The sequence below is a fragment of the Acinonyx jubatus genome, chromosome C2, assembly GCF_027475565.1.
Source record: "Acinonyx jubatus isolate Ajub_Pintada_27869175 chromosome C2, VMU_Ajub_asm_v1.0, whole genome shotgun sequence".
NCBI classification, from domain to species: Eukaryota; Metazoa; Chordata; class Mammalia; order Carnivora; family Felidae; genus Acinonyx; species Acinonyx jubatus.
Window position 1 is genome coordinate 121731585 of NC_069384.1, and position 27995 is coordinate 121759579.

Genomic DNA, 27995 nt, shown 5'->3' on the forward strand with positions numbered 1-27995 from the left:
TTGTAATAAGGAATCATAAAAATGTCATGACTTTTAAAGATATTGTGGCAAATCTTGGAGAAACATACCTTGAAAAATAACTACTTCATGCTATGTGGAGGAGGAGGAGGATTGGGTCCTTTCATTCCACCGAAAGCAGTAATTTCACTAAGAGCCATCACTTAAAAAGTATTTGTAGGGACTATCACCTTCAAAGCACTGTGCTCCTGTAGCATGTGCTTGAGATAGAGGTGGCACACCCCTGCTTTTATCCAAAAGAGAATTGTGCTTGTCATTTCTTGTCTGGAATGTTCCTCTTTGCTCTGGGGTCCTGAGACGCACTCCCGTTCATGTCTACAGTACCCCGACTTGAATAGTGTGCGATCAGTGCATATTTCCCCTAGCTGTATTAACACCTTTTTGGTGCATAATTGGTCAGCCTGACTGTACATTAATCCAAAGCAGCATTTCCAACAGACGACTAACTGGGAGACTCTGGATCTAAGAGCTCTGCCTTCGTATGTGATGAAGGGTGACTGGGGTGTTCTTTGGGGTGTCTTCTGAGGAGGGAGGCTACAAGGGTCCTTTTCCAAGGCACAGGGCTTCCTATCTTGACGGACAGCTCACCAGCACACCCTGTTGAGGGCCGTGCTCCATAGCAAGCACAGGGACTGCATGCTTACCTGGTGAGAAAACTACCCTTCCAGGGGGTAAGAAAACCTTTAGAAACAGCCTTGTGCAGAATTTCTCCAAGAAAGTGTTCAAAAGACACATTTCCCTTGGCTTTGATGTAAACCACTGAGTTGGTGAACAGTGGCTTGGCCCCACTCCTGTGGAAGAGACAAAAGACACACTTGCCTGGGACTTTGGTCTACTGCCTGTGCCTTTCTTTCTTCCTTTAAATAAAAACATGGCAGCACCACTAGGGAGCTTTGTAGAAAAGCCAAGGATTTTGCCTCGAGCCCTGCAACATTAGCTGGCTTACCAGCAGCTTCCAGAAGCCCCAGCTATTCTCCAAAGACCACCTGCTGCACAGTCCTCCTCAGGCACTCAGTTCCCGAGGGCCCCACTGTTTACCTGACACTATACTAGACAAGGTTCTCATAGGGTATCGCTATTACATGTCCATCATTTCTTTCTTAAGACCACGAAAGGAGAACACGCTGAAGGAAGAAGCTCATTCGTATGAAGATGCCCATTCCACTTTGTCCCCCCAACAACCCTCCCCTTTCCTCAGAGGTGACGACTTGTTTGCAGTGTACCCATCAGGTGGATACAGAAGTGTTTCTATTCTATAGTATTTCTCTATATTACAATAACATAGATAGCTCTGTTTAACCAAAATGAGATAATACCGAAATACTATCTTCAACTTGCCTTTTTTTTACCCAACATTTACTCATTCATAACCGCTAATGTCAGTGTATGTAGAATTATGTTGCTCTTTAATAGTGGCATAGTATCATATGAGACTTAACCATTCCCCTGTTGGTAGACATTTGGGTCTCTAATTTTTCACTATTACAGAAACCCTCAGAGAGCAGCCTTGTAACATATGCTTGCAGGCATCTGGCCATGTTTATTAATAATTGCATTGCATTTGTTTAAAGATGCACTCCCCTGACACGTACACATACCCACGCAGCCCTGTCTGAGCTATGAGGTTAATTTATCGGAAATCTCTTAAATCCTCGGTACCCTCTTCACACTTACCTATTCACATTTTTGCTCTAAGAACTAGACATGTTTTCTTCATGTACTTAGCACCCTGCTTCAGGAAGGGACATTGCCTGGAGCTGTCCCCAGGGACCCAGGCTTTTCTTAGCCTGTGCTTCATGGACCTGACTGCCCTCAGTTCCAACACTCTCATGCCCCGCTAGCTGGAGGCAGGAAGTTGAATTCTGCTAAATACCATTAAAAGAACCATAGAGTATTTGGGATGGGTTTTTTGGGGTTTTTTTTGTTGTGTTTTTTTTTTTTTTTTTTTTTTGTAAACACTGAAAGCCTCCCCTCTGGCCCCTCTGTGGTTGTGTTAATTTTCTAGGGCTGCTGTGCCAAATCCACAGACTTGGTGGTTTAAAACAGCAGAAATGTATTCTCTCACAGGTCCGGAGGCCAAAATCAGAAGTTTCCCAGCCCCAAATCCAGGCGTCAGAAAGGCCACATTCCCTTCAGAGAGAATCCATTTCCGGGGGGATGTGTTCCTTGCCTCTTCCAGCTTCTGGTGGCTGCCGTCTTTCCTTGGCCTGTGGCTACATCAGTCCAGTCTTCAAGGCCAGCATCTCCAGGTTTCTCTCTGCTCCTTCTTCGCAGGGCCTTGTCTGTGTGTGTTCAGACCTCCCTTTCCCTCCCTCAGAACGTTCCATGTGATTGCACTCGGGGCCCTCTAGATGATCCAGGATAATCTCCCCAAGATCCTTAATCACATCTGCAAAGACCCTTTCCCAAATAAGGCAACATCTGCGGATTCCAGGGATGAGGAACTGATTTCTTTGAAGGACATTATTCAGCCTGTTGCAATGGGATATCCAACCTGTTTTCCAATATACTTTAACTGCTGGAGCACGCTTGATGTTTCCTGTGGACTCTTTAGAAGGGTGCATTTTCATTCCTAAGAAGGCAGAAATAGATGTTATTTTGTTCTGTGCACTGAGAAATGGGTGAGAAAGTCAGGGTCAGACAAAATCTCTAACTCATGAGCTCCTTTCACTGGAGAATACATGGCTTGAGCCACATGTACAACTGCTGTGAGTTAAGTTACAAACGTGCCTGTCGTCCCTTTTTAATTTGGAAATATTTCACTGTATAATAGTTTGTATGCCCTGGCTACAACGAAGTTGGGAAGCCGTCTGTTCTACCTTCCTGCCTGCAGATCAAAGCATATCCAGACCATGAAATTCATCTTTTAAAGCTGTCCAGAAGAGGTGCGGACGAGTGTTCTACTGTTGTTAAAAACAGTGGAGGGTGTGGGGCAATATGAAGGGCATAAGGCCTGGAGAAGCACAGGTGGTTGGTGGCATTAAAATACAAGGATGAGGTTCGTGAGCACACATTTAACTGACAGAGCATGGCTGCTCTTTCAGACTCTCCAGTCCTCCCTGTGAAAGGCATATTACAGTTTTGGACTTGGCCCTACCCTTGCCATGTGAATGCTAATGTCTTATACTTCCATTTCCCAATTTCACAGCAGACCTGCATGCTCATAAATTAAACTGCATCGCTCAGCATTATCGTGTGCATTCTAGGATTTTGTCCAAAATGGCCCAAACTACTGCCTATTTCAGCAGAACTCCCTTTGGCCACTGCCTGTTAATATATTATCGAGACATTAGGACAGCGATTTGAGAGTGTAGACCGGGCAGGTAGAGCATGCACTTCCCTGCGCAGAGGTCTGCGAGCGCACAGAAGTGGCCCGGGAGAATGAGCATGGGGCGATGTTGGCTGCCTGGGTTCAAACAGAGGGTGGTGCGTAGGAGGACCTTCCCTACCAGAAACGGAAGAAGTGATGTGTGTGCCAGTCCAGTCCATCTTCTCGTAAAGAATCTTGGATGTTAACGGCTAGAGTTTAAAAAATAACAAATCCATTGAAAGAAGTGAGATCGAGAGAGCCCTGAATGTGGCTGATTTTTGTCACTTTCTAAGTCAGTGAGGAGGGTTAAAAACATACCAAAGTGCCCACCACTGACCCAGGCTGCCAAGGGGAAAGGAAATACAGTGAAGCTCTGTTTCCCAAAAGATTAGACTACACACTGTTACTTTTGCCATCAAAATAATACATGCACATGGCTTTTTAAAAATTCAATTAATTCAGACAGGCTTTTAATATAAAGTTATAGCTCCATCCCCACCTCCCTGCCTACCTCCCAAAGCCTCTTTGGTCTCTTTAAATTCTTTTGTGGGTTAAATGCACAACTCTAAATTGTATCCAGAAAAGATAGCCATTGAGTCCCATTATGAAAGATTGATTTAACTCATGTATACTCTTCACCCTTCCTCCTTCCTCTCATTTTTGATGGCTCTGTTATTTTTTTATTCTTTTGTTGGTTACCTTTTTACTTTAAAAAATATATTTCTTGAGTCACAGATGGTGACTTACTTACCTAATATCCATTCCTCCCTTCTTTTTTACAAACAAGCCCAGTTTTGTTGAGAGCAGCAATGTGCCATCCAAAAAACTATACTTTTCAGTTTGGAATTTAGTCAGTTTTATTCTTTGGATAGGAGTGGCCATGTCACTGGGTTCTGGACAGTAAGATATAAGCAGAAGTTGTTGGGTCGTGCTTCTGGAAAGTTCTTTATAAGGGGGCTGACTCAGCAGGTAGTCCTCTTTTGCCCTTCTCTCTTCTTCTTTCTTCTTATTTGGAAAACAGATATGATGACTGGAGCTGCAGCAGCCATCATGTGATCATGAGACAATCTTGAGGGTAGATGGAAGGCATGTTCTAAGAATGACAGAGAAATCTAAAAGGATTTTGGGATGTTGATGACATCAGAGCGACTGTACTATCCCTGACCTGCCTACCTTCCCAAGATTTTATAGGAGAGAAGTTTATGCCCTGGCTTGTTTAAAGTATCATTTTCCCCATATCTGATACAACCAAATCTGTTTTTTTATTGTTGTTTTTGGTAAACTAATCAGTGCCTACACTCTCCATAAGGTAAGAGGAAAACCCTGGTGCTTCTCCCATTTCTTTTCATCATTCTTTCCTCAACCACTTCCCTTTGGTAGCTGTATTCTTACATTGCCAAGAGGTTAACATTACCTTTCTATTCTGTAATCACAGTTAAGCTTTCTGTGCCTTTTCACTAGATTGACTCTAAAAGCTGAACACCATTAAATAGGACTGAAATCATTATGACCACATAAATATTCACTCCAGGGTCAAGCAGCCCTGGACCACTCATAGGGAAATTCCTACTACCAGGGTCAAATGTATTTTCTTTTCTCATGTTCCATAAAGAGCTTAAAATTGTGTCACATTTATTTACATGATTTTTGGACCACATCATATAGCTCTGTGTTTTTGGATTTTGAGGGGGGGAGCTCCGGTGGTCGTAGTTGAGAGAGAAATGCTCTCACCATAACCCCATTTGACCCAGCGTCTCTGGCCTCTCCTCTCTTTTTTCATAAAAGGCCCACACTTTTCTATCCTGTCCAGTTCTCTCCAGCCGTACAACTCTCATCTGTCCTAGCTTAACCATCCTCCTAGGTGGGATCCTTGTCTCCTACTTTTATTGGTTTTCCTTCCTTGTTTTGCTGGAACACTCCCCCAAAGAGCTACTTAAAGAGTACCCAAGAGGTAAACTTTAATATATGAATTCCATTCATATATAAAAATGTATTTCTTCTATTCCCATACTTAATTATCTAGCCAGATAGAGAATTCCAGATTCAAAGTCCTCTTTTCTCAGAAGTATGCACACATTGCTCATTTTTGCATCTAATGTTGCAAATGAGGGGTTAGATGCCATATTATTTTCAGCCTTTTGTCTATGAACTTTCTTTTGTTCGTTCCCTAGAAATCTTTAGTGTCTTTTCTTCTTAGTGTTCTGATATTTCAAGTCAAGTGTAGACTCAATTAGGTTGAGTTTGGTTGCAAGTAACAGGACACCAACTCAAACTATCTTAATGTTAAAAAGGAGATTTACTGGTTCATGTAATTGAAATGCCCTAGAAAGTTTACACTTTAGAAGCAGTTCAGTCAGGACTCTGGCTCTATTTCTCTGTAATTATTTTGCTCTAGGCAACTGGGTATGTCTCAAAACAATCCTGAAAGAACAGAAAACAAGGAGTCAAGGCAGATTGATGAGCAATGCGGCGCAATCAGAGTCTGGTATCGGAGAAGGCTTAGCAAAGGATACCTTTTATTTTAAAATTGTAATTGTGGTAAATTACATATAAAATATACCATCGAAACAATTTTTAAGTATATAGTTCAGTAAAGTATATTCATACCCTTATGCAACCATCTCCAAAACTCTTTCATGTTGCAAAACTGAAACTATACCCACTACCAACAACTCCTCATTCCCTCCTCCCTCCAGCCCCTGGAAACCACCATTATACTTTCTGTCTCTATGAATTTGACTACTCTAGGTGGTAGTCAAATATATATGGACTCATACAGTAGTTATCTTTTTGTGATTGACTTACTTCATTGAGCATAATATCCTCGTCTTGTAACATATGTCAGATTTTTTCTTTTTGAAGACTGAATAATATCCCATTGTATGTGTATTGTATATATTTGCATATATAGCTACATGCATATATATATATACATAAAAAATAAATGTCACATATTATGTATACACACACACACACATATATAACCATTTTGTTTATCCATTCATCTGTCATCTGTGGACACTTGGGTTGCTTACACCTTTTGGCTACTGTGAGAAATGTTGCTATGATCATTGATGTACAAGTAACTGTTCCTGTGGCTTTCAGTTCTTTTGGGTATATACTCAGAAGTAGAATTGCTAGATCATATGGTAGTTCTATTTTTAATCTTTGGAGGAACCTCCATACTGTTTTTCACAGTGGCTTTACCATTTTACATTCCCACCAAGAGTGCACAAAGGTTCCAAATTCTCCACATCCTCGCCAACTCTTACCATTTTTTTTTTTTTTTTTGGATAATGGTCATCATAATGTATGTGAGGTGGTATCTCATGGTAGTTTTAATTTGCATTTCCCTAGTGATTAGTGATGTTGAGCATCTTTTCATGTGCTTATTGGTCGTTTGTATATCTTCGTTGGACAAATGTCTATTCAAGTCCTTTGCCTGTTTTTTAATGGAGTTACTTGTTTTCGTCATTACTGAGTTAAGGAGACCTTCTTTGGTTGGCCTAATGTGTGCTGAGTGCTGGGGAAACAAAGTTTAATAGGTAGGAATGGGTAGAGGGGGCACTCTAGGTAGAGACCAGCAGGAACAAAACTTAGAGATGGCAGCGTGGGTGTGTTCAGGCTTCTTCACGTCACCAGGCTGTGCTGGACCACAGGCACAGGTAGGCAAGCAGCCAGCACTGAAGCAGGCAAGGCGCAGAGGTCCCCATCTATGGAGAGGAGCAAGGAGCCACTGAGGGTGTGAAAGTCCCCTGAGATACAAAGCTGCCCTCACAAAGGTCCCTGCAGTCGGTGCCTGTGGGGACATCGAATGCAGCTGAGGGGGGTCTGTTAAGAGGCTCAGGAGGCAGCTGCCCCTGAGGTTAGGTTCTGAGGTCACAGTGTCAACCAAAAATCATGTTTGTTCAGAAGAGTTCCTGGAAGATTCCCAGGATAGCCCCACATTGGAGTTCAACATACCATCCTTCCCAGGACCCACAGAGTGAGAGGTCTTCCAACTCAGATTCAGTCTCTCTCCAGCTGCAACCCAGGTGAAGCAGCTGCCTTGACTTTAGACACCATGTTATGTAGCAAGTACCTGTCTTTACACACTGGAATCGCACTTGGCCCACGGAAGTGCACACACTGTGAGGAGAAGGCAAGAACTGAAGCCTCCTGAGATGGATCTCTTTGGATGCTTGAGGACACAAGCAATTGAATACATGACCAGCAGTAGCTGTGGCAGGAAAGATATTTTAGCAGCTCACATAATAAAGTCTAGACAGAGGCTATACTAGGTTATTGCAGCAACTTAATGAGACCAAGTCTCTGGGTTGCCCTTCACCTCTGCAGCTGTCTAGGCCTTCATGGTCACCGGAGGGCTGTGGCAGCCCCAAGCGTCACGTCCCGACACCACAGCATCCAGGGCAGGAAGCGGTGGAAAAAGGACCTGCCTGTATTTGGACTTTGAAAATTTTTCCCATAGGCCTCCAGGCACTTCCTTTTATATCTCATTGGCCAGGGCTGGGTCACATGTTCGTGACTGGACCAATCATGGGCAAAGGGAGTGGCCTGCCTTGGTGGGTGTGGTGCTGCGGTTCCTACCTGGATCTCTGCCCCTTGTCCCCGAAGGTGAACAAAATCAAGTTTCTTGGTAAGGAGAAAAGGGAGTCGCTATTGCTGCAGGAAGCACCGGCAAATTCTCTGCCACATCGCACTCCCTCTGGAACATCTGCTCCCAGAAGACAGTGAGCTTAAATCATTTCACTTTGGCTATACTTTATTTTACACTTAAATTATTATTTTATTGATTTAGTGAGGCCAGCACATGTAAGAGAATTCACATAAGCTAGAAGCCTGGGAGATGAAGCTTTGCTGTCTCAATTTTAGAGTGGATACCTCCAGATGGCTGCATCTGGCTTTACCCCCCACTTCTGGGCATGCAGTGCTCTTTACTTCTTCTGCCCTGACTGGATTCTAGCTCTGCCCATTGGCCTTGAGACCCTAGGAATCTGCCTGTGCCCCTGGGGCCGGGACCCTCCTTGTTTGAACCTCTGGGCAACCTCTGTGCTCCAGCCCCATGCTTGTGGCATGCACACTCAAGGATCACCATGCATTACAAGGGCCTATAGAAAGTGATCTGAGCCAAAGCGTGTACCAGACAAATACATTACTTTTTCAGAAGTCATAAAAGCAAATTAACCTCTTTGTTGGTGTTTTAATTCAGACTTAGTAAAGTAAATCAACAAGTCCTGACTCTGTGGAAGGGAGCCTGGTGCAGATCAGCTGGAGTGTTGTATATGACCTGGTGGGCTTCTTCCACTGCCCCAGCCCTGGCTGAGTTGGCCAGAAATCCCTGATTCCGTACTATACAGGGGTGGATGAACACAGACCAATAGTGGCTTCATTTGGACTGTTCTTGCAGGAACAGGTAGAATCTGTCAGGGACAGTGGTGTCTTTACACAAGGTTGGCACATATGAATCCTGTTCCCTAACTCTGTGATGGAAAAGTTTCCTCCTCCTCTGAAAGCAGTGTAGGCGGTATAGTCCTAATGTGTCTCTTTAGTTCATCTTCACAGCCTCCATGGATGAGCTTGGGCTATCCTCATTTTTTAGAAGACTGAAGGGCTTGTTCAAGGTTGCAGTGCTTGTAAATGCCAACCAAGCCTTTTCCATTCCAGAGGTCCCCCGAGTACAAGCACAGGCAACCTCAGTTCAAGGCCAGAAGAAGCACCTGATGCCCTTCACTGTTAGAGTGCACATATCCTGTGTGCACAAGAAATGCATGAGCTTTGGTGCAGACATGAGCAGGGAATGATCTGCCAGTCATCCTAGTGGATTCTGAAGCAGTAACTGAGGGAAGAAACACAATCAGGTTTGTCTGTTTAAGAATCACAGGGTCTGCAGCGTTTCTGTGAACTGCCCACTCTTTGGGGCTAATTTCCAGCCAGCACAAAAGCACTTATGCATAACATTAAATATATGTGGGATGAACTTGGTTAAAAATTTTAATTAATCACATCTCCAAACTCAGGTCTGTTCTGATTTCATAGATCACTGCCCAGATTTGCAGTTATCTGCTCACGACTATGGCAGTCTGCTTATAGCTCAATAAAGAAGGAAAGATGAGCTTCTTGGCTTATAATTTTTGGAGGAAATTCTATTACATGAAACGGGAAAGGATTGCCGTGGACTAGGTTGTGTTGTGCCCAGGGCCATTCCCAAATGAACGCCTGTCCTTGAGCAGCAGGATTCTTGCCTGTTATCTCCCCTGCTGTGGCTCACTAGGCCTCAGCTGGTCTGTTCTGCCCTCATGGAGAGGCTGGCCAGCTTTCCACCTTTCCAGGCATTTTGGGATCTTCCTGTCACCTCCTGTTGCCCTGAGGAACTTGATGGCAGTGGCAGCTTGTTTTCATTTTTAGTGAACGAACAAGCAAGCTAAATGGAGTTGCCTTCATTTTTGGAATTTTTGGGTTTGATTTTAGGGCTGGTCCAAAAATTCCATCCAAGGGGACTTAGGATGGAATGGAAAGCAGTTAGATGGAGCAGACACGGGGAGGGTGTTGGAAGGTAAGTGATGAGGCTGACGAAATAGGTCATGACCAGATTGTAAAGGGCCATGGGTGGCTGCTAAGGAGTTTTATCGCATTATCTACAATGCGATTGGGTGGCAGGGGAAGCATTCTAAAAGATCCCTTGGGCAGTTGAGCAGAGATGGGCAGAGGAGGGGACACTGGGACAGGTTAAGAGTTCACTCAGGTTCAAGTGAGAAATAATGAGCCCCAATCAAAGGAAAGAACTGTGGAGTTTGAGAGACTGATGGATAATAAAGATATTGCAAAGGTGGAACTGACAGGCTGTCAAAGCAAGGGAGAGAGAAGAGCCAGATGGCTGCCAATTTTGTGCTTTGAGCACGAGAAGGACCGTGGTGCCATCTTCTGCCATCATTATGGACAGCTCTGCATTTCCTGCCAAACAGGGACTCTCCCAGGGCTGTAGAGGGTGTGAGACTGCTTCTCTCAGTACTAACTGTGGCTCATTGCCCACTGCTGGAATGGAGCAGAGCCCTGGACATATACCCAGCATTCGGCAGGGGCAGAGGTAGGGAATGGACAGAGGAGTCAAATGGTGCCTCTGAGGTGCAAATCAGGACCCGGATGGAGCCCAGCCAAGGTGGCAGACACAATTTATGGGATAAGACCAAAATTCAAGTCCACAAGGGAGGTGACACCTCTGGTAGTGAGACAGAAAGTTCCATGGAGTAAAGCAAGCCAGGAAATTCTGAGTATTGGAAGCGAGAATGGAAGCACTTCAGCCTAGGTCATGCCAGGAGGTGACCGGGGCTCTCTGGCTCTCATTCTGATCTATTTTTCACTTTTACCTTGTCCTCCAGTGAGTAAGGTGAATATTCCTTATTTGCATTCCACTCTATGTTAGACCCTGTGGGATCCCTGCCCTCGGGGTTTTACAGTCTTTCGGCAATTAGAGAGTGGGACTCAGTAATACAGACAGTGTCACCTTTAAGAGGTCAGAGGATGGAACAGTGACTTCTAGGTGGGCTCTCAGGGGAAGCTCTGTGGGAGAGCTGGCATGAAAGAGACCACCTAGCTCTAGAAAGTGGCATCAACAGAAGCCCAAGCAGCAGGAACACTCAGAAGACACATCAGAGAACAGCAGTTGGTCTCAGCGTGGGAAGGACATGGAGCCCATGTAGGGAATAGAGAGGGTGGTCAGGACACTATCTGGAGAGGTGGAGTGGGGCTAAAATCCCCAAAGTTCTAATGCTAGCTGAAGGACACGGCTGAACAACTAAATGCCAACGGAGAACAAATTTCTGAAGGTTTTATCGCTAGCTTGGCACAAAGATCCAGGTTTTATACAGTGTTTAGTGCATGGTAGACACCTGATTGTTCATCACAGTAGTTTAAGTGACTTAACCCAAACTTTAGGACTAGTTGATCTGGTTGGCATATTGAGAAAAGATTGGACTGGGGCCACATTGGGGCGGGGGGAGCTGATTGCATAGTTTCTGACACCAAGTATGGAAGCTATTGCTGGGGGTGGGGTCTGTCTGGTCCGCATCAATGGCCTCTGAGAACAGCGTGCACTGGTGTGAGCCTCACTGACCCTGTCTATACCATGGGGTTCAGTCCAGATTGAGACCATGGCACTGCCCTGTTCCTCGTCTATCCTGAGACCTCATGTTCAGCCCTTCCATTATTCTGTGTGACCGTCTGGTGGCCTTCGGATAATCCCGTGCTCCTTTACTGCTTTGCCTTTTGTGGAGAGGGGAACTAGGATGACCAGAGCTTGTTTTTGTTGTTAGCAATTTTTTAAAATCCTGATACAAGAAGATAATAAAATCCTATCGTAGGATGGGTCTCAGTAGTGATGGAAAGTGAACACCTCACATGGGGCATATTGGCCAAACTTGGAGGTCATTGTACTGGGGCAACATGATGAAGGATGAACAGAGATCATAGATAACGGGCAGGTTTTTAATGAAAGTGACTAGAAAAACGGTGGAATCTTTTTCAGACATGGGGTGTGGGCAGCCAGAAGCAGGTGTGGGAGACTGAGAATTCTGTTTCGAATGCAAGGAAAGGAGCTGGTATTTCTAGAGAACCTCCTATGGGCCAGGGACTATTCTAAGTGCTCTACATGAGTCAACTCTGATTAACCTTTATGACAATCTGTGGAGGTGTGTGTAATTATCTCCATTTTCCCTATGGGTCACTGAGGCTAAGCGCAGTGGATTAACTCACTGTAGAAGGCACCAGGCTATTCACCAAGTATATCTGTGTCCTGAAGTTGGAGAGCTAGAGTCAGATTGTATTTTCTAACTCACTGAAGTTGGGTGGGGTTGTTGGAAGGGATATTGCTAGTTTGAGGCCAAGCATACAATACAATCGCTGGTGAGGGACCTTCTGGAGTCCTTTATTTTCCTCTGCTACAGACTGACCATATTCAGTCTGACTGCTCCATTGACTTGAGTCCTGGATTGAGAGGAAAAGAGGATCCAGAACAGAGCCCAACCAGCATAGAATGCACATGTTAATAGGAACGTGAAACAGACCTTTATTGGTTTAAGCTCCTGAGATTTGGGAATTGTTTACATACCTCATCTGGACTCCCCTGACTCATATGCTCAAGGTCGCTTAGGAAGTGCTTGCTAGTCAGCTTTGCATCCATGCTTGTCTGTCTTGTTGATAAGCCAGTGCCAGGTGGACATCCGTGGACCGGTAGGGGCCCATCAGCAAGGTCAGGGCTAGAGCTGTAGATCTGGTGTCATCTGTACGGTGTGGTAGGGAGTAGAGAGAAAGGCACAGAGATTTGGTCTGTGGGCTTTAGGGTAAAGCCTACTTCCCTCGTATTTGTTCTCTCGCGAGGGTTTGTGGTCGGCTGCACATGTCCTGCTGCTAAGTAGGACATCTCTGCTGCCTGCCGGGTTCCGTTGGTTCAGAGACTTTGGCGTGAGTTTGTTGACAGCTGCACTCTCATAACATTGCTAAAAACTTCATAAACTCTGAAGCCTGGAAATAGCCCAAGTGATTTGAGGTTTTGCTCACTTGTAAATGTTTGAGTATTGTGTCCACAAATTGCAATTTGAGTAACTCCATTTTGAGGCACAGCTGTTATTTGGAAAAGACCCATCCAGGAACGCAAGCTCCTTGCAAAATGATTGTGCTTCATTTTTGTCAAGTATCAGAAAGCCATTAAACTGCCAAGCCATATGGCAAATGCCCACTCAAAGCAGAGTGTAACAACACGCCATAATGAATCTGGTTTGGGGGAAAGGAGATGGGACACAGTCTGGTTTTTGTGATCTACAGAAAAGCAGATTCACTGCTGCACATTTCAGTCTTCTAGAGCCCTGAGTAAGGATTTTTCCTCCTATGAAAAATTCATATAAAAAATTAAGTTATGGTAGATTTTTTTCCTTAGGTGTATTTTCCCTTTCAAACAATATCCGTTTGAGTTTCTGCAGGTAAAATAGGCTTAACTGGGTTGGTAGAAACTTCTAAAAGTTTACACAGTTTTCATTTCTTTATACACTAGTTTAAGAAACATTCATTAGGTATCAGTATATCAGTTAGAATTGATTAGAATTTGCATCTGCAAATTGATTAGAATATATCAGTTAGAATTAGAACACAGGTTTCACTATGTATAATAGAAAAAGAGAAAATAATGGTGACTCAGAAGATTATTTCTCCCCCTGGTAAAAGAAACCTGAAGGCAGGCAGCCTGGGGCTGGTATGGCAGCTTCAGGGTCATTAAGGTCCTGGCTTTCTCTTGGCTTATTCTCCGTCAAACTGGGAGTTGGTCCAGTGTAGTTACCATACTCTAGCCATCAAATTCTAGACAGCAGGAGTATAGAAGAGGAGAAGGGCAGGCTATCCCCATTTCAGGAGAGTTCCAGAAGTATCATGCAACACTTCTGTTCATAGATCTTTGGCCAGACCTTAGGCACATGGCCGTACCCTGCTGCAGAGACTGGGGAATGTGTATTTAGCTGGCAGGTTACTAGAGATTGTTACTAAAGAGGAAGGCAGAAATGGTTATTGGGAGGTTATCGGAAGACTCTGTCCTACCTGGGGCCCTAGTGGTTTGTTCTTCCTGCCAAACTGTAACCTTGAGGACAGGGGCCAGGTTTTGTTTATCCCTGTACCTCTAAGGCACTAGCATGGTTGCTGGTCGGTTGTGATTTTCATGATCTGCTACTTCGCACTCCTCATGGGAGACGCCAGGCACTTCTCACGTTCTACCCCCTTGTCTGCTTCTCTGTTCCAGGGTGGCAAGTCAGCTGTGATCCGGGGCACATTTTTTCTTCATCACCAGATGTTCTTTCCATCAGCAGGACATTAAACTGTTTCTCACTAGCAAGTCTTAACTCCAGGGACAAGTGATGCTCAGAGCTGAGCTGTTGCAGTTGGAGCTAGGTGGAAGATTCTGGCAGTGGTGTGTGGGGACGGCCTTCCTGGGGAGCGCTCTTCTGTGGGAACATCTCCCAGGCCTGGGTGGTCTGTAAGAGATGTCTAACAGGGCGGCGGGTGCTAAAGTGGTCCTAAGGACCGCCAGGTTTTGGTCACGGGTGACTGCAAAAATGGTGAACAAGTAGGTTGAAGCGGATGTGGGGGTGGTACATTCTGCTCTGAACGTAAAGAAAGGAAAGAGGAGCTAATGTTTCTGGAGAACCCCCTGCAGGCCAGGTCCTGTGCTAGGTGAGTTAACCCGGTAACCCCCATGACGGCCCTAGGGGGTATGTGATTTATCTCCATCTGCCATGGGGCCCACTGAGGCTTGGAGAAGTCGAGCAGGATGCAAGCACAAACCCTCTCCTTCCAAGCATGCTGAAAGAATCAGCACTGGTGTGTGGAAGGTTCTAGAACAATGCCTAGGCTTTCACTCAGGAAACCCAGGAGCTGTGACTCCATGCCACCTTCCTGCAGCAATCGAAATTCTTCCCAACTCCTGAGTGTGGGGTTGCAAGAGACCTCGTTCCATTCCTCATGCTCCTTCACATCTTTTGAAAGTTCTCCAAACTTAAGAGCCAGGCTGCCTGCTTTCCTGGGAGTCTCATAATTAGGACAAGTGCTTAATTGGCGTGTGTGTTTGCGCCAAGAGGTGGCTACTGGAGGATCCTCACACTGGCAAGGAAGGCTCGCTTTGCTTTTGTTCCCAGCAGCACCGTGTGCCCATAGCAACAGCGGGTGAATCCAACAAAGTTGAAAAGAAAAAGTGCCCGGAGTTCGCATGAAGGTTGATTGCCCTGGAGAAGTTGACATCCTCGTGCAGATGGAAATGATTTCCCTCGGTCCTAAAAAAATGTGCTCGTCACCCCCAGAAATACAAACCGCGTCTCTTGTTTTCTTTAAGATGAGGAGTCTGGTCAAGAGGTCTGTGTAATGAAAGATGTTTGTAGAATCCATTTCCATTCTGCCCGAAGCCATCTGCTTTATGTCTATAATAAACAGGGATGTTTTCAGCCACTTTCCTGGGCCAGGTCCTGTTAGAGGCGCTCACCGCAGGGAAAGGTAAATTGACTGCCTCCCAAGCGATGAGCATTAGCACATTACATCTGCAGTGACGGCACTTAACCTTCCTGGCTCGCCTTTCCTTTCTGTGTCTCTGCGACGGCCTGTGACAAATGGGCCGAAGGGTACACACTTAGAATTTGGTGCATGCGGGGCATCGGCCAGCATCCCATTACCGGGTGATTGAAGTGAAATGCAGGCAGCAGGAAAGGCCATCCTGGGGGAAGCTGGAGAAATGCCTGCCCTTCCCTAGGTGGAGAGGGCCTGGAAGTTGCCACCCTGGGGCTTCCTGTCGCACTATCCTGGGAGCACCTGGGCTCTCTCTGAACTAGAAATGTACGAGTAAGTCGCACCCCTGCTGAAAATCCTTCAGAGGCTCCTCATTGCCCATGGAATAAAATCAAGTCTCCGAGACCCCCTAGGGGCCTGCAGGATCCCTACACCAACTGTGGCCTCAATCTTGAGTCACCCACACAGAACCGCATGGATGTGCTTTCAGTTCACCACCCCCCCAGATGGTGATTTCAGGGCTTGGCAATGCTGGTCCCTCTGCCTAACACACCCTTCAATATCCTTGTCACTGGCTCAGTTCCTTTACCTTTCTTGCCCCAGCTGGAAGGTCACTGTAGAGAATCTGCCCCCGCATAGGTGAGTTTGTTCATATCGATGGCTGCTGTAACAAATTGCCATGGATTACTAGTTTAAAGCAACACATGTTATTTTCTTATGGTTCTGGAAGTCAGAAGTCTGAAAGCACGGTGTCAGCAGGACTGAATTCCTTCTGAAGGCTCATGGGGAGAATCTGTTTTCTTGCCAATTCCAGCTTCTAGAGACCACTTACGCCGCTTGGTTCCCGGCCCCTTCCTCTTTCAAACCAGAATAGCCTCTTCCCTCCTGATTGTCACTTTGGCCCTTCCATCTTTGTGTACCTGACCCCCCTCCTCCTCCTTATTAGGACCCTCATGATAAAATTGGGCCCACCTGGATAATCCAGGCTACCTTCCCCATTTCATGACCATTAACTTAATCACATCTGCAAAGTCCTTTGCCTATCCAAGCAGCAGCTGGTGACCTCCGCTTCTCCAGAGCAGGGGGATGACCTTGGTGTCAGCGTGCAGGAAGTCAGTGTACCCCTGTTGATGGAATCCTGACATTGAACATGGTCCAGCAGGCAGGCGTGTCTTGTTTGATTTCGGGCTGAAGTGGACTGGGGCCTTGACAAGGGGTCTTAAGTGCCTCTTGAAAGCCAGAAAAGTCAGTTTCTATCTGTGAAAGCCCCAGCCCATTGACCACTTGGGACAGAACTAAAGAGATGAGGTAGCTGTCTGAAAAGGATGACCCTTGGTTGGAGACATTCATTCTCTCATTCATTCTACACACTTTCTGAGCGCCTGTGCGCCAAGCACAGTGCAGGAGTTGGGGGGGGGACCAAGACGAGTAAGAAACTACCCTGTAGGAGTTCACCTGCTTGGGAGAGAGCAACATGGAATCGAAGCAATGGCAGTTCTGTGGTGGCTGGAAGAAGAAAGTGATAAAATGTATAATGGGGAGTACATATAGCACCGTGTGGGGGCCGGGAGGGACAACTGGATAAACACTCCCAGGAGAAAACCTTGAAGGCAGGGGTGTTTCAGGTAGTTGGAACAGCATTTGCAGAAGTGAGGAGAAGGGAGGCAGTGTGCTGCATTTGAAGAGCAGGGTGAGATGCTATCTGGGTGACTCCAGATGGTAATCTGGAGAGGGGACAGGGGCCAGAGGTGGAATCTGGTTGCCTTGTCTCTCCAATGTAATGATAAACTCCAAGAAGGCCGTGTATGCCTCCTTCTCAACTTGTTAAATCGTGCAGCAGCAATTGCTACTCACTCTGTGGCCCCCCATTAAATGCTTATTGATGAGAAGCCTTTCCGGATAGCAAACGTCTCCCACACTTGCTTTGTCTCACTAGATGTTACCAAATGACAGGGCAGATGGGTCACTTTCATGGCACGCATCTGGCCTCACGTCCGATGAGACCTGCGCTCAAATTGGAGCCTGGTTTATTCTCCTGGTGGCCCCTGGAGTGAGGCCATGTCAACGCTATCATTGTATTTCTCTGGGTTCGGGCTTGGCAGGGTGTGTAGTCGAGGCAAGTTAGAGTATACAAGTGACGCAGGAGCACTGACCTCACTCCTGAGCCTGGGAACGTGCACTCCCTGCCTCTCCCGTCTCAGCGGCGGCTTGGATACACTAAGTCGCTTTGGAGTAGTGTGGCTCAGTGGGCTGCTGGCAAGGAAAGAAAAACAGACATTATATGTCATTGATTCTTCTTCCCCAACATCACACTTCATTGCTGTTGATGCCACCATTCAAACAAATGATCTAATTTATCGTTTACTAGGAACTTTTGAAAAAATGGATCAAAACCCCAGGTTACCTGAGATGTTGCAGTTACATGTTTTAACAGCTCTAAAAAGTTAGATTTTGTCAAAATGAAATAGAACTTTGAAAGGCTTCATAATAGTTGTGAACAACAGCCAGACTCCCCAGATACACTCATCACGGGGCCGCTCTTGTGAATAGCTCGGCACATTCTGCAAATAATATCTCATTAAACCATCCAACCTCCCTGGGAGGAAGCAAGCAGCAGTAGCTTGCAGACCGCTTTCTTCTCCCGCAGTAGGGGGTGTTCCTGCTGCCTTAAAGGAAGCTTCAAGAAACCATAGCCTGCCTAAGTTGAGAGTTGGTTGGGGTTTTTTTTTTTATTGTTTTTTGTTTTATCTGCTTGCTATAACTCAGAATACTTCCAGAACAACTTCTCTGCATTAGGAAGTGCATTAGGCCTTCCTCCCACCAGGACGCAGGACCACCCTGCAGCCAGCTGTTTCCAGTCTTCACTGAGCCCTACTCTGAGCCAGGCACTGGGCTTGAGGCTGGGATCCAGAGATGAAGAAAACACCACTTGTCCTCTTAAATGGGCCTATTGTCTGGCGGGGAGGAAAGACACAAGAGCAGGTTTTCCCTATAGAATGTGGTATATGATCTACTGAAGGTACGCCATGGAGCAGCTGACCCAAGGTAGCTGTCAGAAAAGCCAACGTGGCAGCCTTCTACACAGTCAGCTCCAAGGCAGTTGTATCCCTCTGTGCTGTGAACTAGCTAATCCCATTTCTAATTCCCTTTTCCTTTCTGCTTCCCACTAGAGAGGCTGTAAAGCTAAATACTTTTCCAGCCTCTCTGGTAGCTAGAAAGGCCATGTGATCTAGTTCTGGCCAATGAGAAGCAAAAATCTACAGGGTGGTTCTGAGAAAGCTCTTTTGTTTTTGACTAAGAGGAACACTCAGGCTGCTGTATCTCTTTGCTCCTTCTTGCCTTGATCCTATTCATGATGGCTGTAGCTACAGCAGCAGTCTTCTAACATGAGGGAAGATCTGAGAGAATTGCTGGTCATTGTTGAGCCCGGGGCCTAATGGCAGCTGCCCTCTTTTACTTCTTGTCATGTGAGAAACAAATAACCTCTGTTTGTTTAAGCCACTGAAGTTCGGCTTCTGTTGTCTGCTTTCCTTTAACCTCACCCTGGCCCTGAAAGCCCAAGAGTGTAGAGACAAGGGTGGGCAGGACCCTCATACTGCTTTGGCCCTAGATAAAGGACAAGAGGTAAAGTCAGAAAAGATCTGCAGATTAAATAGTCCTGTAACAATATTAATTTCCTGATTTTAATCATTACTCTGCAATTACATAAGAAAATGCCTTTGTTCTTTGAAAACACATACTGAAGTATTTAGAGGTAAAGAGGTATTGTGTCTACAACTTAGCCCTAAACATTCTAGAAAAAAATATAAGTATACGTGCGTGCACGCACGTGTGTGTGTGTGTAGAAAGAGAGACAGAATGAGTGATAAAGCAAATGTGGTAAGATATTAACATTTAAGGAAACTAGGTAAAGGATATACAGGAAGTCCTTGTTCAAGTGTTACAATTCTGCTTGCATTATCTGAAAGTATTTTTTAAAAAGTTTTTTTTTTTAAACTACCAGTCTACTCTGGGACGTAAGTTTCACTTGGACTACCAGAGATGACATTATGAGTGTCTTACATACCTCCTGTAGATTCCAAGGTGACTCATCAGAGCCCAGGAGGGTATAGAGGTTACAGGAAGAACAAGGTCTCTGCAGTCAGGCTGCCTGGGTTCCAGTCCTGCAGCTGCTAAGGTCCCAGAGCTGGAGAGGTGACCACTCACTCAAGGCTTTGGTGAGACAAGGGAGATACCTTGACATGTGTTTAGCCCAGGTCCCGGCCCACAGTACATCCTCCATAAATGTTGTTATTGTTATTACTGCCCTCCAGTCACCTTTATAAATGAGATGTAATGACTTATGTATACTTTGGGGACACTGATCTAGACAGCTGTCTGGTGCCAGCTCTCTAACATGAGTTATTGTCCCCATGAAGGCAGGGTGGCCACTGCCGTGGGTGTGGAGGTGCCTGACAAGATGAAGAGTCGAATCCCAGTGGTGCTCCTGGCCTGTGGCTCCTTCAATCCCATCACCAACATGCACCTGCGCTTGTTTGAGGTGGCCAGAGACCACCTACACCAAACAGGTCAGTCGGGGGCGGGGGGGAGGGGGGGGGTGGGCAGGGCCAATGGAAGAGCCGGTGGATTGGGCCTCGTGGGGCTTTGCTGGTGGTTGTCATCATCACCATTAGTAAAACTGCTCAATTTGTGAATTCACAGCATAACTGGTGGCATACATTTTCTCCATCATATTCGGCCAGCTAACACCCCTCAGCCCTGTGACACATGTACCATTATATCCCTGACCATAAACTTGAATGCTTCTCAGGGCCCACCACCCCCTGCCACCTCATGTTGCCCATGAAGGCTAAGAAGACACTGGGCACTTTACAGAAACTGTGTCCCAGGCATTCTCCCTGGCGGTGCCAGGAAGCATTTACCTGCACAGCCAGATGAACAGGTAGCATGTGCCTTGCTGCTCTTGTGCATGAGAGCTTTTGCTACTCTTGAGCGGGTAAGTAAACACGCTATAATGGGAATTTTGACATTTTCTCCTTTGAATAGATCTTAGACAATTACAAATTAACAGTCTTGCATGTAGGGCATTTCCAATATAGATGGCAAGGCTCTGCCAGAAATATTTAATCAGCTGGGAATATTTAATCTAGAAATGTTTCATCTCTTTGACTTTCCATTCCATTATTAAGAGAGTAAAGTGGCATTCAGAATCTGCATAATTATTTCTAAAGAATGTAAGTCATTTATATGTTGATGTCAGATGTATATGAAAGCATTTATACATTTATGTATATTTTATATATCCATATATGTATTTTATATTTTTTTGTTCAAAACTATTTTCCTTTAAGGGCAGTGTCTTTAAACCAGAATCAATTCCTACTTATTTTTAATGTAGAAGAAAAAGTATTTGAGTAACATGCAAATAATTTCTTCAAAGAAGTTCTGTACTGTTCACTTGTTTTAAAGGAAATGTCTTTGTTTATAAAACAAATATTTTTAATTCAAAAGCTGAAAGTGGGTATCTACCCTTAGTAAATATCAGAGCTCTTACAAAGGAATAAAAAAAATCCAAACAATCCAGTGTATGTTAGCAGTATACCAAAGAAGAAATGTAAGTGACATAAACTTAGGAAAAGATGCTCAACGTTGCTAATTATCAGTGAAAATACAAAGAAAAACATGGTAAACAAACACCACTGGGTTATAAGCACCATGAGGGCAGCTACTGTGGCTGCTTGAGCACCACAGAGTTGCCTCCATCCATCACTAGGCTTAGAGTTGGTGCTCAATAAATAGCTTTAGCCTGTGAGATTGGCAAAGATTAAAGACTTACGGAATTCAGTGCTGGCGGGACAGGAAGGGAAACAGGCACTCTCATCTATTGATAGTGATAGGATTAATGATAAAACACTCCTGGAGGGCAATTTGCTGTTCTGTGACAAAAAAATTTAAAGTCTATACTCATACCCATGATGAGGACAAAAATCAATCAATTGAAACTGAAACAGAATTCACACAGATGTTAGAATTAGCAGATAACATTAAAACAGTTACTATAATTATGTGCCATATGTTCAGAAGTAGAGACCTGGAAAATATAAAAAGGGCTCAACTCAAACATTAAGAGATGAAAACAGTATGTGAGGTGAAAAATACACTGGAAAGGATGAATAGATTAGATATTGCAGAAGAAAATGTTAGTGAACTTAATGACAGAACAGTAGAAATGATCTCAAATGAAACACAGAGGGGGAAAAAAGGAATTCTAAAAAGAAAGAAAAGAATATAAATGAGATGTGGGGTAACTTAAAGGAATTTTGAAATACTTGTAATCCCAGAAGGAAAAAAAGAGGAAGAACAGGAAAGATTATTTGAATAAATAACTGCAAATTTTCCAAATTTGATGAGAACAGATTTTATAAGTAGCTCAACAAATTCCAAACCAAGAAACGTGAAGAAAACAACACCAAGGTGTATGATAGTAAAATTTCTCAAAACCATTAATAAACAAAAAATCTTACAGGCAGTCACAGAAGAACAAAAATAAAGAGGACAGCAGATTTCCCATTAGTGAATTCAGCAAAAGGGAATTTAGTGGAATAACATCTTTAAAGTACGGAAAGAAAAAAACTGTCAACCCAGGATTCTATATCCAGCAAAAATATATCTTTCAGAAACAAAGGCAAAATTAAGACATTTTCAGATATACAAAAGCTGAAAGATTTCAGTCTAACTTTCACTACAAAGTCAAACTTTCACTACAAGAAATGCTCAAATCTTTTAGGCAGAAGGAAAATGGTGCCAAATTGAAATGTGGGTCTACACAAAGGAATACACGGCACTGATAACCACATGGGCAATTATGTAAGTTTTTCTCTTATTATTTAAATTTCTTTAAAAGATAACTTACTGTTTAAACAAAAATAATAGGAACATATTGTGGGGTTTATAACATATATAGAAGTAAAATATGTGACAAATATATATTACATAAAATATATGACAATATCATAAAGAGGGGGAGGGGAAAAATGGAAGAAGACTATTGTAAGGTTCATGTACATGAAGTGGTATAATATCACCTAAAAGTACATTATGACAAGTTAAAGATAGCTAGTAGTTATTATAAACACTAATACAAGCACTAAAAAAGGCAAAGGTTTAGCTAATAAGCATACAAAGGAGATAAAACAGAATGAGAATATACTCAGTTAATTTAAAAGAAGAAAGATAAAGAGGAAAGGGTCTAAAGAATAGAGGGGAGAAATAGAGAGCATATAACAAAATGACAAACTTAAATCTAACTGTACCAATAGTCACATAAAATATAAGTTGACCCTTGAACAACACAGATTTGAATTATGCAGGTCAACTTATATGCAAATGTTTTTCAATGAATACACTACAGTTCCGAAAATGTATTTTCTCTTATGATTTTAAGATTTTCTTTCCTCTAGCTCACTTTGTTGTAAAAATATGCTATTCAACACATACATGTTTCTGTTATCAGTAAGGCTTCTGGTCAACAGTAGGCTATTAGTAGTTAAGTCTGGGGTGTGGGAGAGTCAAAAGTTATATGTGGATTTTCAACTGGCACCCCTAAGGGTCCAGTGTAGTCTAACAACTCCTACTAAAGAGCAGGTGCTGTCAGATTGAATAAAATAAGCAACACCCGACTACAGTTATATCATGCCTACGTGAAACACAGTAAGTATAAGGACACAGATAGGTTCAAAGTAAAAGAGTGGAAAACTACTCCATGCTAACACTAATTAAAAGAAAGCCGAAACGGCTATAGTAATATCAGAGAAAAAAGATTTCAGAGGAAAGAATATTACCAGGCATAAAGAAAATGATCCCATAATTATAGAGACCGGTTCTTTAAGGGGAAATAATTATCCTAATTTTTTTTTTTTTACTCAATAACATAGAACTGCAAGAAAAAATGGATAAATTTGCAATTACAGTCAGATATTTCTATTCTCATTAATTGATAAAGTACACAAAAAATAAGGATATAGAAGACTTGAACATTATTAATGAATTCAACCTAGTTGACATTTATAGAACACTCAGCAGAATACATGTTCCTTTCTAAGACACAGAGAAAATTTACCAAGATAGACATATTTGGGGCCATAAAAGAAGTCTCAATAAACGTAAAAGGATTGAAATCACACAAAGTTCATTCTCCAACCACAATAGAAGTCACTGAGAAATCACTAACAGATCTCTGGAATATCCCCAAACATGAAAATGAAATAACACACTTCTAAAAACCCAGTGGTCACAAAAGAAATCCAGATGGAAATTAGAAAATATTTTGAACTAGAGATGAAAACAATATATCAAAAATTGGGGGATGTCACTAAAGCAGTGCTTGGGGGAAATTTTATAGTGCTAAACACCATATTAGGAAAATAAAAGAAAGGTCTCAAATCAATGATTTTGTCTCCTACTTTAAGAAATTAGGAATACAGGAGTAAACACAAAGCAAGCATAAGAAAATAAACAAGATCAGAGCAGACATTAATGAAATAGAAAACAGAAACATATTACAGGAAATTAATAAACCAATAGCTGTTTCTTTGAGAATATCAATAAATTGATAAACCTCTAGATAGACTATCAAAGGGGAAAAAAGAGGAAAGACACAAATTACCATTATCAGGAATAAGTTGACATAACTACAGATTCTACTGATATGAAAAAGATAAAGGAATATTATAAAAAACTTTATGCCTATAAATTTGACAACTTAATTGGAATAGACAAATTCCTTGAAAGACACACTATCAAAGCTCATTCAAGAATAGATTTTTTTTTTTTAAAGAATAGGTAACCTGAATAGCTCTGTATCAATGAAATTTCATGTGTGGTTTAAAAACCATCCTACAGAGGATTTGGGGAAAACGGCAGACTAGGGAGCACCAGCAATCTGTCTCCGCACCTAAACAGCAGTTGCACTGGCAGAATCGGTCTGATGTAACTATTTTGGAACTCAAGTCTGTTGAAGGCTTGCAACTTCTAGGGGAAGACTGGAGCAGGTAAATTGCAGCTAACTTCAATCAGTTTCAGTGCTTAGCACACTAACAGTTGCCCCCACGTAGCAGGCAGCTGCATACATGTTCCTGAAGCAGCCTGCACACAGCCTGTGATAGCCAAGGATGGCAAAAAGGACACTGTCCCCCAGATATCAGGGATCTGTGTTCTGATCCCCTTTTGCACCTCCCCCAACTCCCAGTATTTGTTGCAAGCCTCTCCCCCTCTGGTTGAAGGGATTTCCAGGGGATTTAAAGGGCCAGTGCCTTTTCCCTCCCCCCTTATTTTTCTTTTTCTGTTGTGGAATCCAGACATTAAAAATAACTGCATGTAAGGGGGGGGTGGCAGAAATTAAAAATTGATCACACGTGCCCAGAGAAAGACTGAGAAAAGACCTTAAGTTTACACCTCAGACTGATCCTCAGGATAGAGACAGCTTAAAACGACTAAAAAGCAAAATAATAAACAATAACAAAAACAAAAACAAACCCTGGGGAAGGAAGAGAATCTGATTTCCAGAGTTACCACATCATTAGATTCAAATGTCCAGTTTTCTACAAAAACGTCACAAGACCTACAAAGAAGCAGGAAAGTATGGCCCACTCAAAGGAAAAAGATTAATCAACAGAAACTGTCCTTGTAAAAGACCTGAGGGTGGATATACTAGACAATGACTTTAAAGCAACTGTCTTAAAGATGCTCAAAGAACTGAAGGAAGATGTGGAGATAGTCAAGAAACCATGAATGAACAAAATGGAAGTATCAGCAAAGAGACAGAAAACCTACAAGGAGCTAAAAAGATAATCTGGAGCTGAAAATTATAGTTACTGAAATTAAAAATTCACTAGAAATATTCAAAGACAGATTTGAGCAGGCAGAACAAAGAATCAGCAAACTGAAAGATAGGACAATGGAAATCATCAAGTCTGAGGAAAGAAAAAAAAGATTAAAAACCAAATGGAGTATAAGAGACCATTGGACCACCATCAAGTAGACCAACATAGGCATGATGGGAATCTAAGAAGGAGAAGAGGAATAAAGGAGGAGAGAGAATATTTGAAGAAATAATGGCTGAAAATTTTTCAAATTTGATGAAAGACATAAATAAAAAATATCCAAGAAGCTCAATGAGCACCAAGTAAGGAGAAAGCAAAGAGATGCACACTGAGACACATTATAATCAAATGAGACACATTATAACCAAATTTGCAAAAGGGAGACATAGAGAATCTTGAGGGCAATGAGCAAATCATCACATACAAGGATCCTCAATACGATTTTCCGCAGATTTCTCATCAGACACTGTGGAGACCAGACACAGCGGGCTGATACATTCCGAGTGCTAAAAGAAAATAGGTGTCAACCAAGAACCCTGTATCTGGCAAAACTGTCCTTCAAAAGTGGGAGAGAGGGTTGGGACCCGTGTTTTGTGGGACAGATCTGATGTGTCCTAACACTGCCTGAGATAGATACTGACAACCTCTGTAAGCAGGTTCAACTCCTGGCAGACATGTGTATCCTTACTGATGAAAATGACAATAAAATTGGGGCCAAGACCAAAAAGGATTGTCACCTGAATGAAAACATAGAGAAAGGATTATTGCATTGAACTTGTAGGGTTTTCTTATTCAACACTGAAAATAAGCTCCTGCTACAACAGAGATCAAATGCAGAAATTACCTTTCCAGGTTGTTTTACCAATACTTGTTATAGTCATCCAGTAAGTAATCCAGGAGAGCTAGAAGAAAATGATGCAGTTGGAGTAAAATGAGCAACACAGAAACATTTAAAGGCTGAATTAGGAATTCCCATGAAAGAGGTTCCCCCAGACGAAGTTAATTATCTAACAGGAATTCACTACAAGTTTCAATCAGATGGTATCTGGGAGCAGGGGTGGGGGGGGGGGAGGGACATGAAATTGATTACATTTTGTGAGCAAGAACCTAACTTTGAATCCAGATCCCAGTGAGATTAAGAGCTATTATTATGTGTCAAAGGAATAGTTAAAAGAACTTTTGGACAAGGTAGCCAGTGGTGAAATGAAGAGAACTCCATGGTTTCAAATTATTGTCGAGAATTTCCACTTTAAATAGTGGAATAAACTTAAATCATTTGAATAAGTTTGTTGACCATGAGAAAATACATAGAATGTGAATGTTGAGATGAATGGTTAGTAAAATACTAAAAATTTTCTCCACTTAGTAACCTCAACATGATTTTTTTTATTTTTTTGATACATTGTGATAAACATTGTCAGCACACTAGCGGAGCACTTTGCTCTTTGCCAAATGCTTTATAAATCATTAAATTTTCATCATAGTCCAGGGGGGGAAAAGTGAGGGATAAATTAAGACATACCTAGATTAACAAAAGCTGAGGGAGTTTGTTACCATTAGATCTACCCTGCAAGAAATAGGGAGTTCTGTAAGGTGAAATGAAAGGAAACTAGACAGTAACTCAAATCTGAATGGAGAAATAGATCTCAATAAAGGTAAACACATGGGAAATTATAAAATCTAGTGTTATTGCAACAGTGGTTTGTAATTGCACATTTTGTTTCCTACAGAATTTAAGAGATTGATACATTTGAAGAAAAAAATTCATTTGTCTAAAAGCTAGTATTACTGTAACTTTGGCTTGTAATTCCAAATCATGTTTTCTATATAATTTAAGAGACAAATGCATTTAAAAGAATTATAAGTTTATGTTTTGGGGCACACACTGTATGAAGATGTTAACTGGTGACATCAACAACCAAAAAGGGTGGGGACGGAGGTTTAAAGGAGCAGAGATTTTGTATGCCATTGAAGTTATACTGGTGTAAATGTAAATTAAAGTGTTGTAACTTTTGGATGTCAAGTGTAATCCCCATGGTAACGACAAAGAAAATAGTTATAGAATATACCCAAAAGGAAATGAGAAGCAATTTAAACATTCCACTACAAAAAAATCAACTAAACACAAAAGAAGACAGTAATGAAGGAAAAAGGGGGAAAAAGCCATAAAGCGTTTAGGAAACAAATAGCACTATGACAGAAGTTCGTCCTTATCAGGAATTACTTTAACTGTAAATCTTTTAAACTCTCCAATCAAAAGACAGAGATTGGCAGAAGAAAAAAAATCCATGATCCAACTATATACTATATACAAGAGATACTTTATATCCAAAGACAAAAATAGATTGAAAACGAAAGGTTGGAAGAAGATATTTCATGAAAATAATCAAATATAGCCGGAGTGCTTGTACTATTTTCAGACAATATAGACTTTAAAACAAGAAGAGTTACAAGAGACAAAGAAGGACACTGTAGAATTATAAAGAGGACAATCCAACAAGAAAGAACAATTATAAATATTTATGCACCCAAATACGTAAAGCAGCTATTAACAAACATAAAGGAAGAAATTGGTAATTATACAATAATAGTAAGGGACTTTAACATCCCACGTATATCAATGGATAGGTCATCCAACAGAAAATCAGCAATGAAACAGTGGCTGTGAATGACATATTAGACCAGATGGATCTAACAGATATATTTAGAATATTCCATCCTAAAACCGTGGAATACACATTCTTTTCCAGTGCACA

General features: G+C 42.6%; 1 protein-coding gene and 1 long non-coding RNA gene across 9 annotated transcripts in view; one reads left to right on the forward strand and one right to left on the reverse strand.

Annotated features, from left to right (window-relative positions):
- The window catches only part of NMNAT3 (nicotinamide nucleotide adenylyltransferase 3), a 114416-nt gene that overhangs the window by 29633 nt on the left and 56788 nt on the right, over positions 1-27995 (forward strand). For 7 of the 8 annotated variants that reach the window (XM_053221384.1, XM_053221386.1, XM_027061729.2 and 4 more), the window contains one exon: positions 19777-19926. In XM_053221384.1, coding sequence (XP_053077359.1) covers positions 19818-19926 — 109 coding nt within the window. In that variant the 5' untranslated portion in view covers positions 19777-19817. Of the gene's footprint in view, positions 1-19776; positions 19927-22145; positions 22226-27995 lie in introns of those variants that run through there. The other variant, XM_053221385.1, reaches the window with a different exon arrangement.
- Positions 4824-27995, reverse strand: part of LOC113599954 (uncharacterized) — a 33157-nt gene continuing 9985 nt past the window's right edge. Inside the window, exons 2-4 of the long non-coding RNA XR_003420943.2 lie at positions 19425-19570; positions 17512-17611; positions 4824-12603 (exon numbers count right to left, since the gene is read on the reverse strand). This is a non-coding gene — a long non-coding RNA (uncharacterized LOC113599954). The remainder of the gene's footprint in view (positions 12604-17511; positions 17612-19424; positions 19571-27995) is intronic.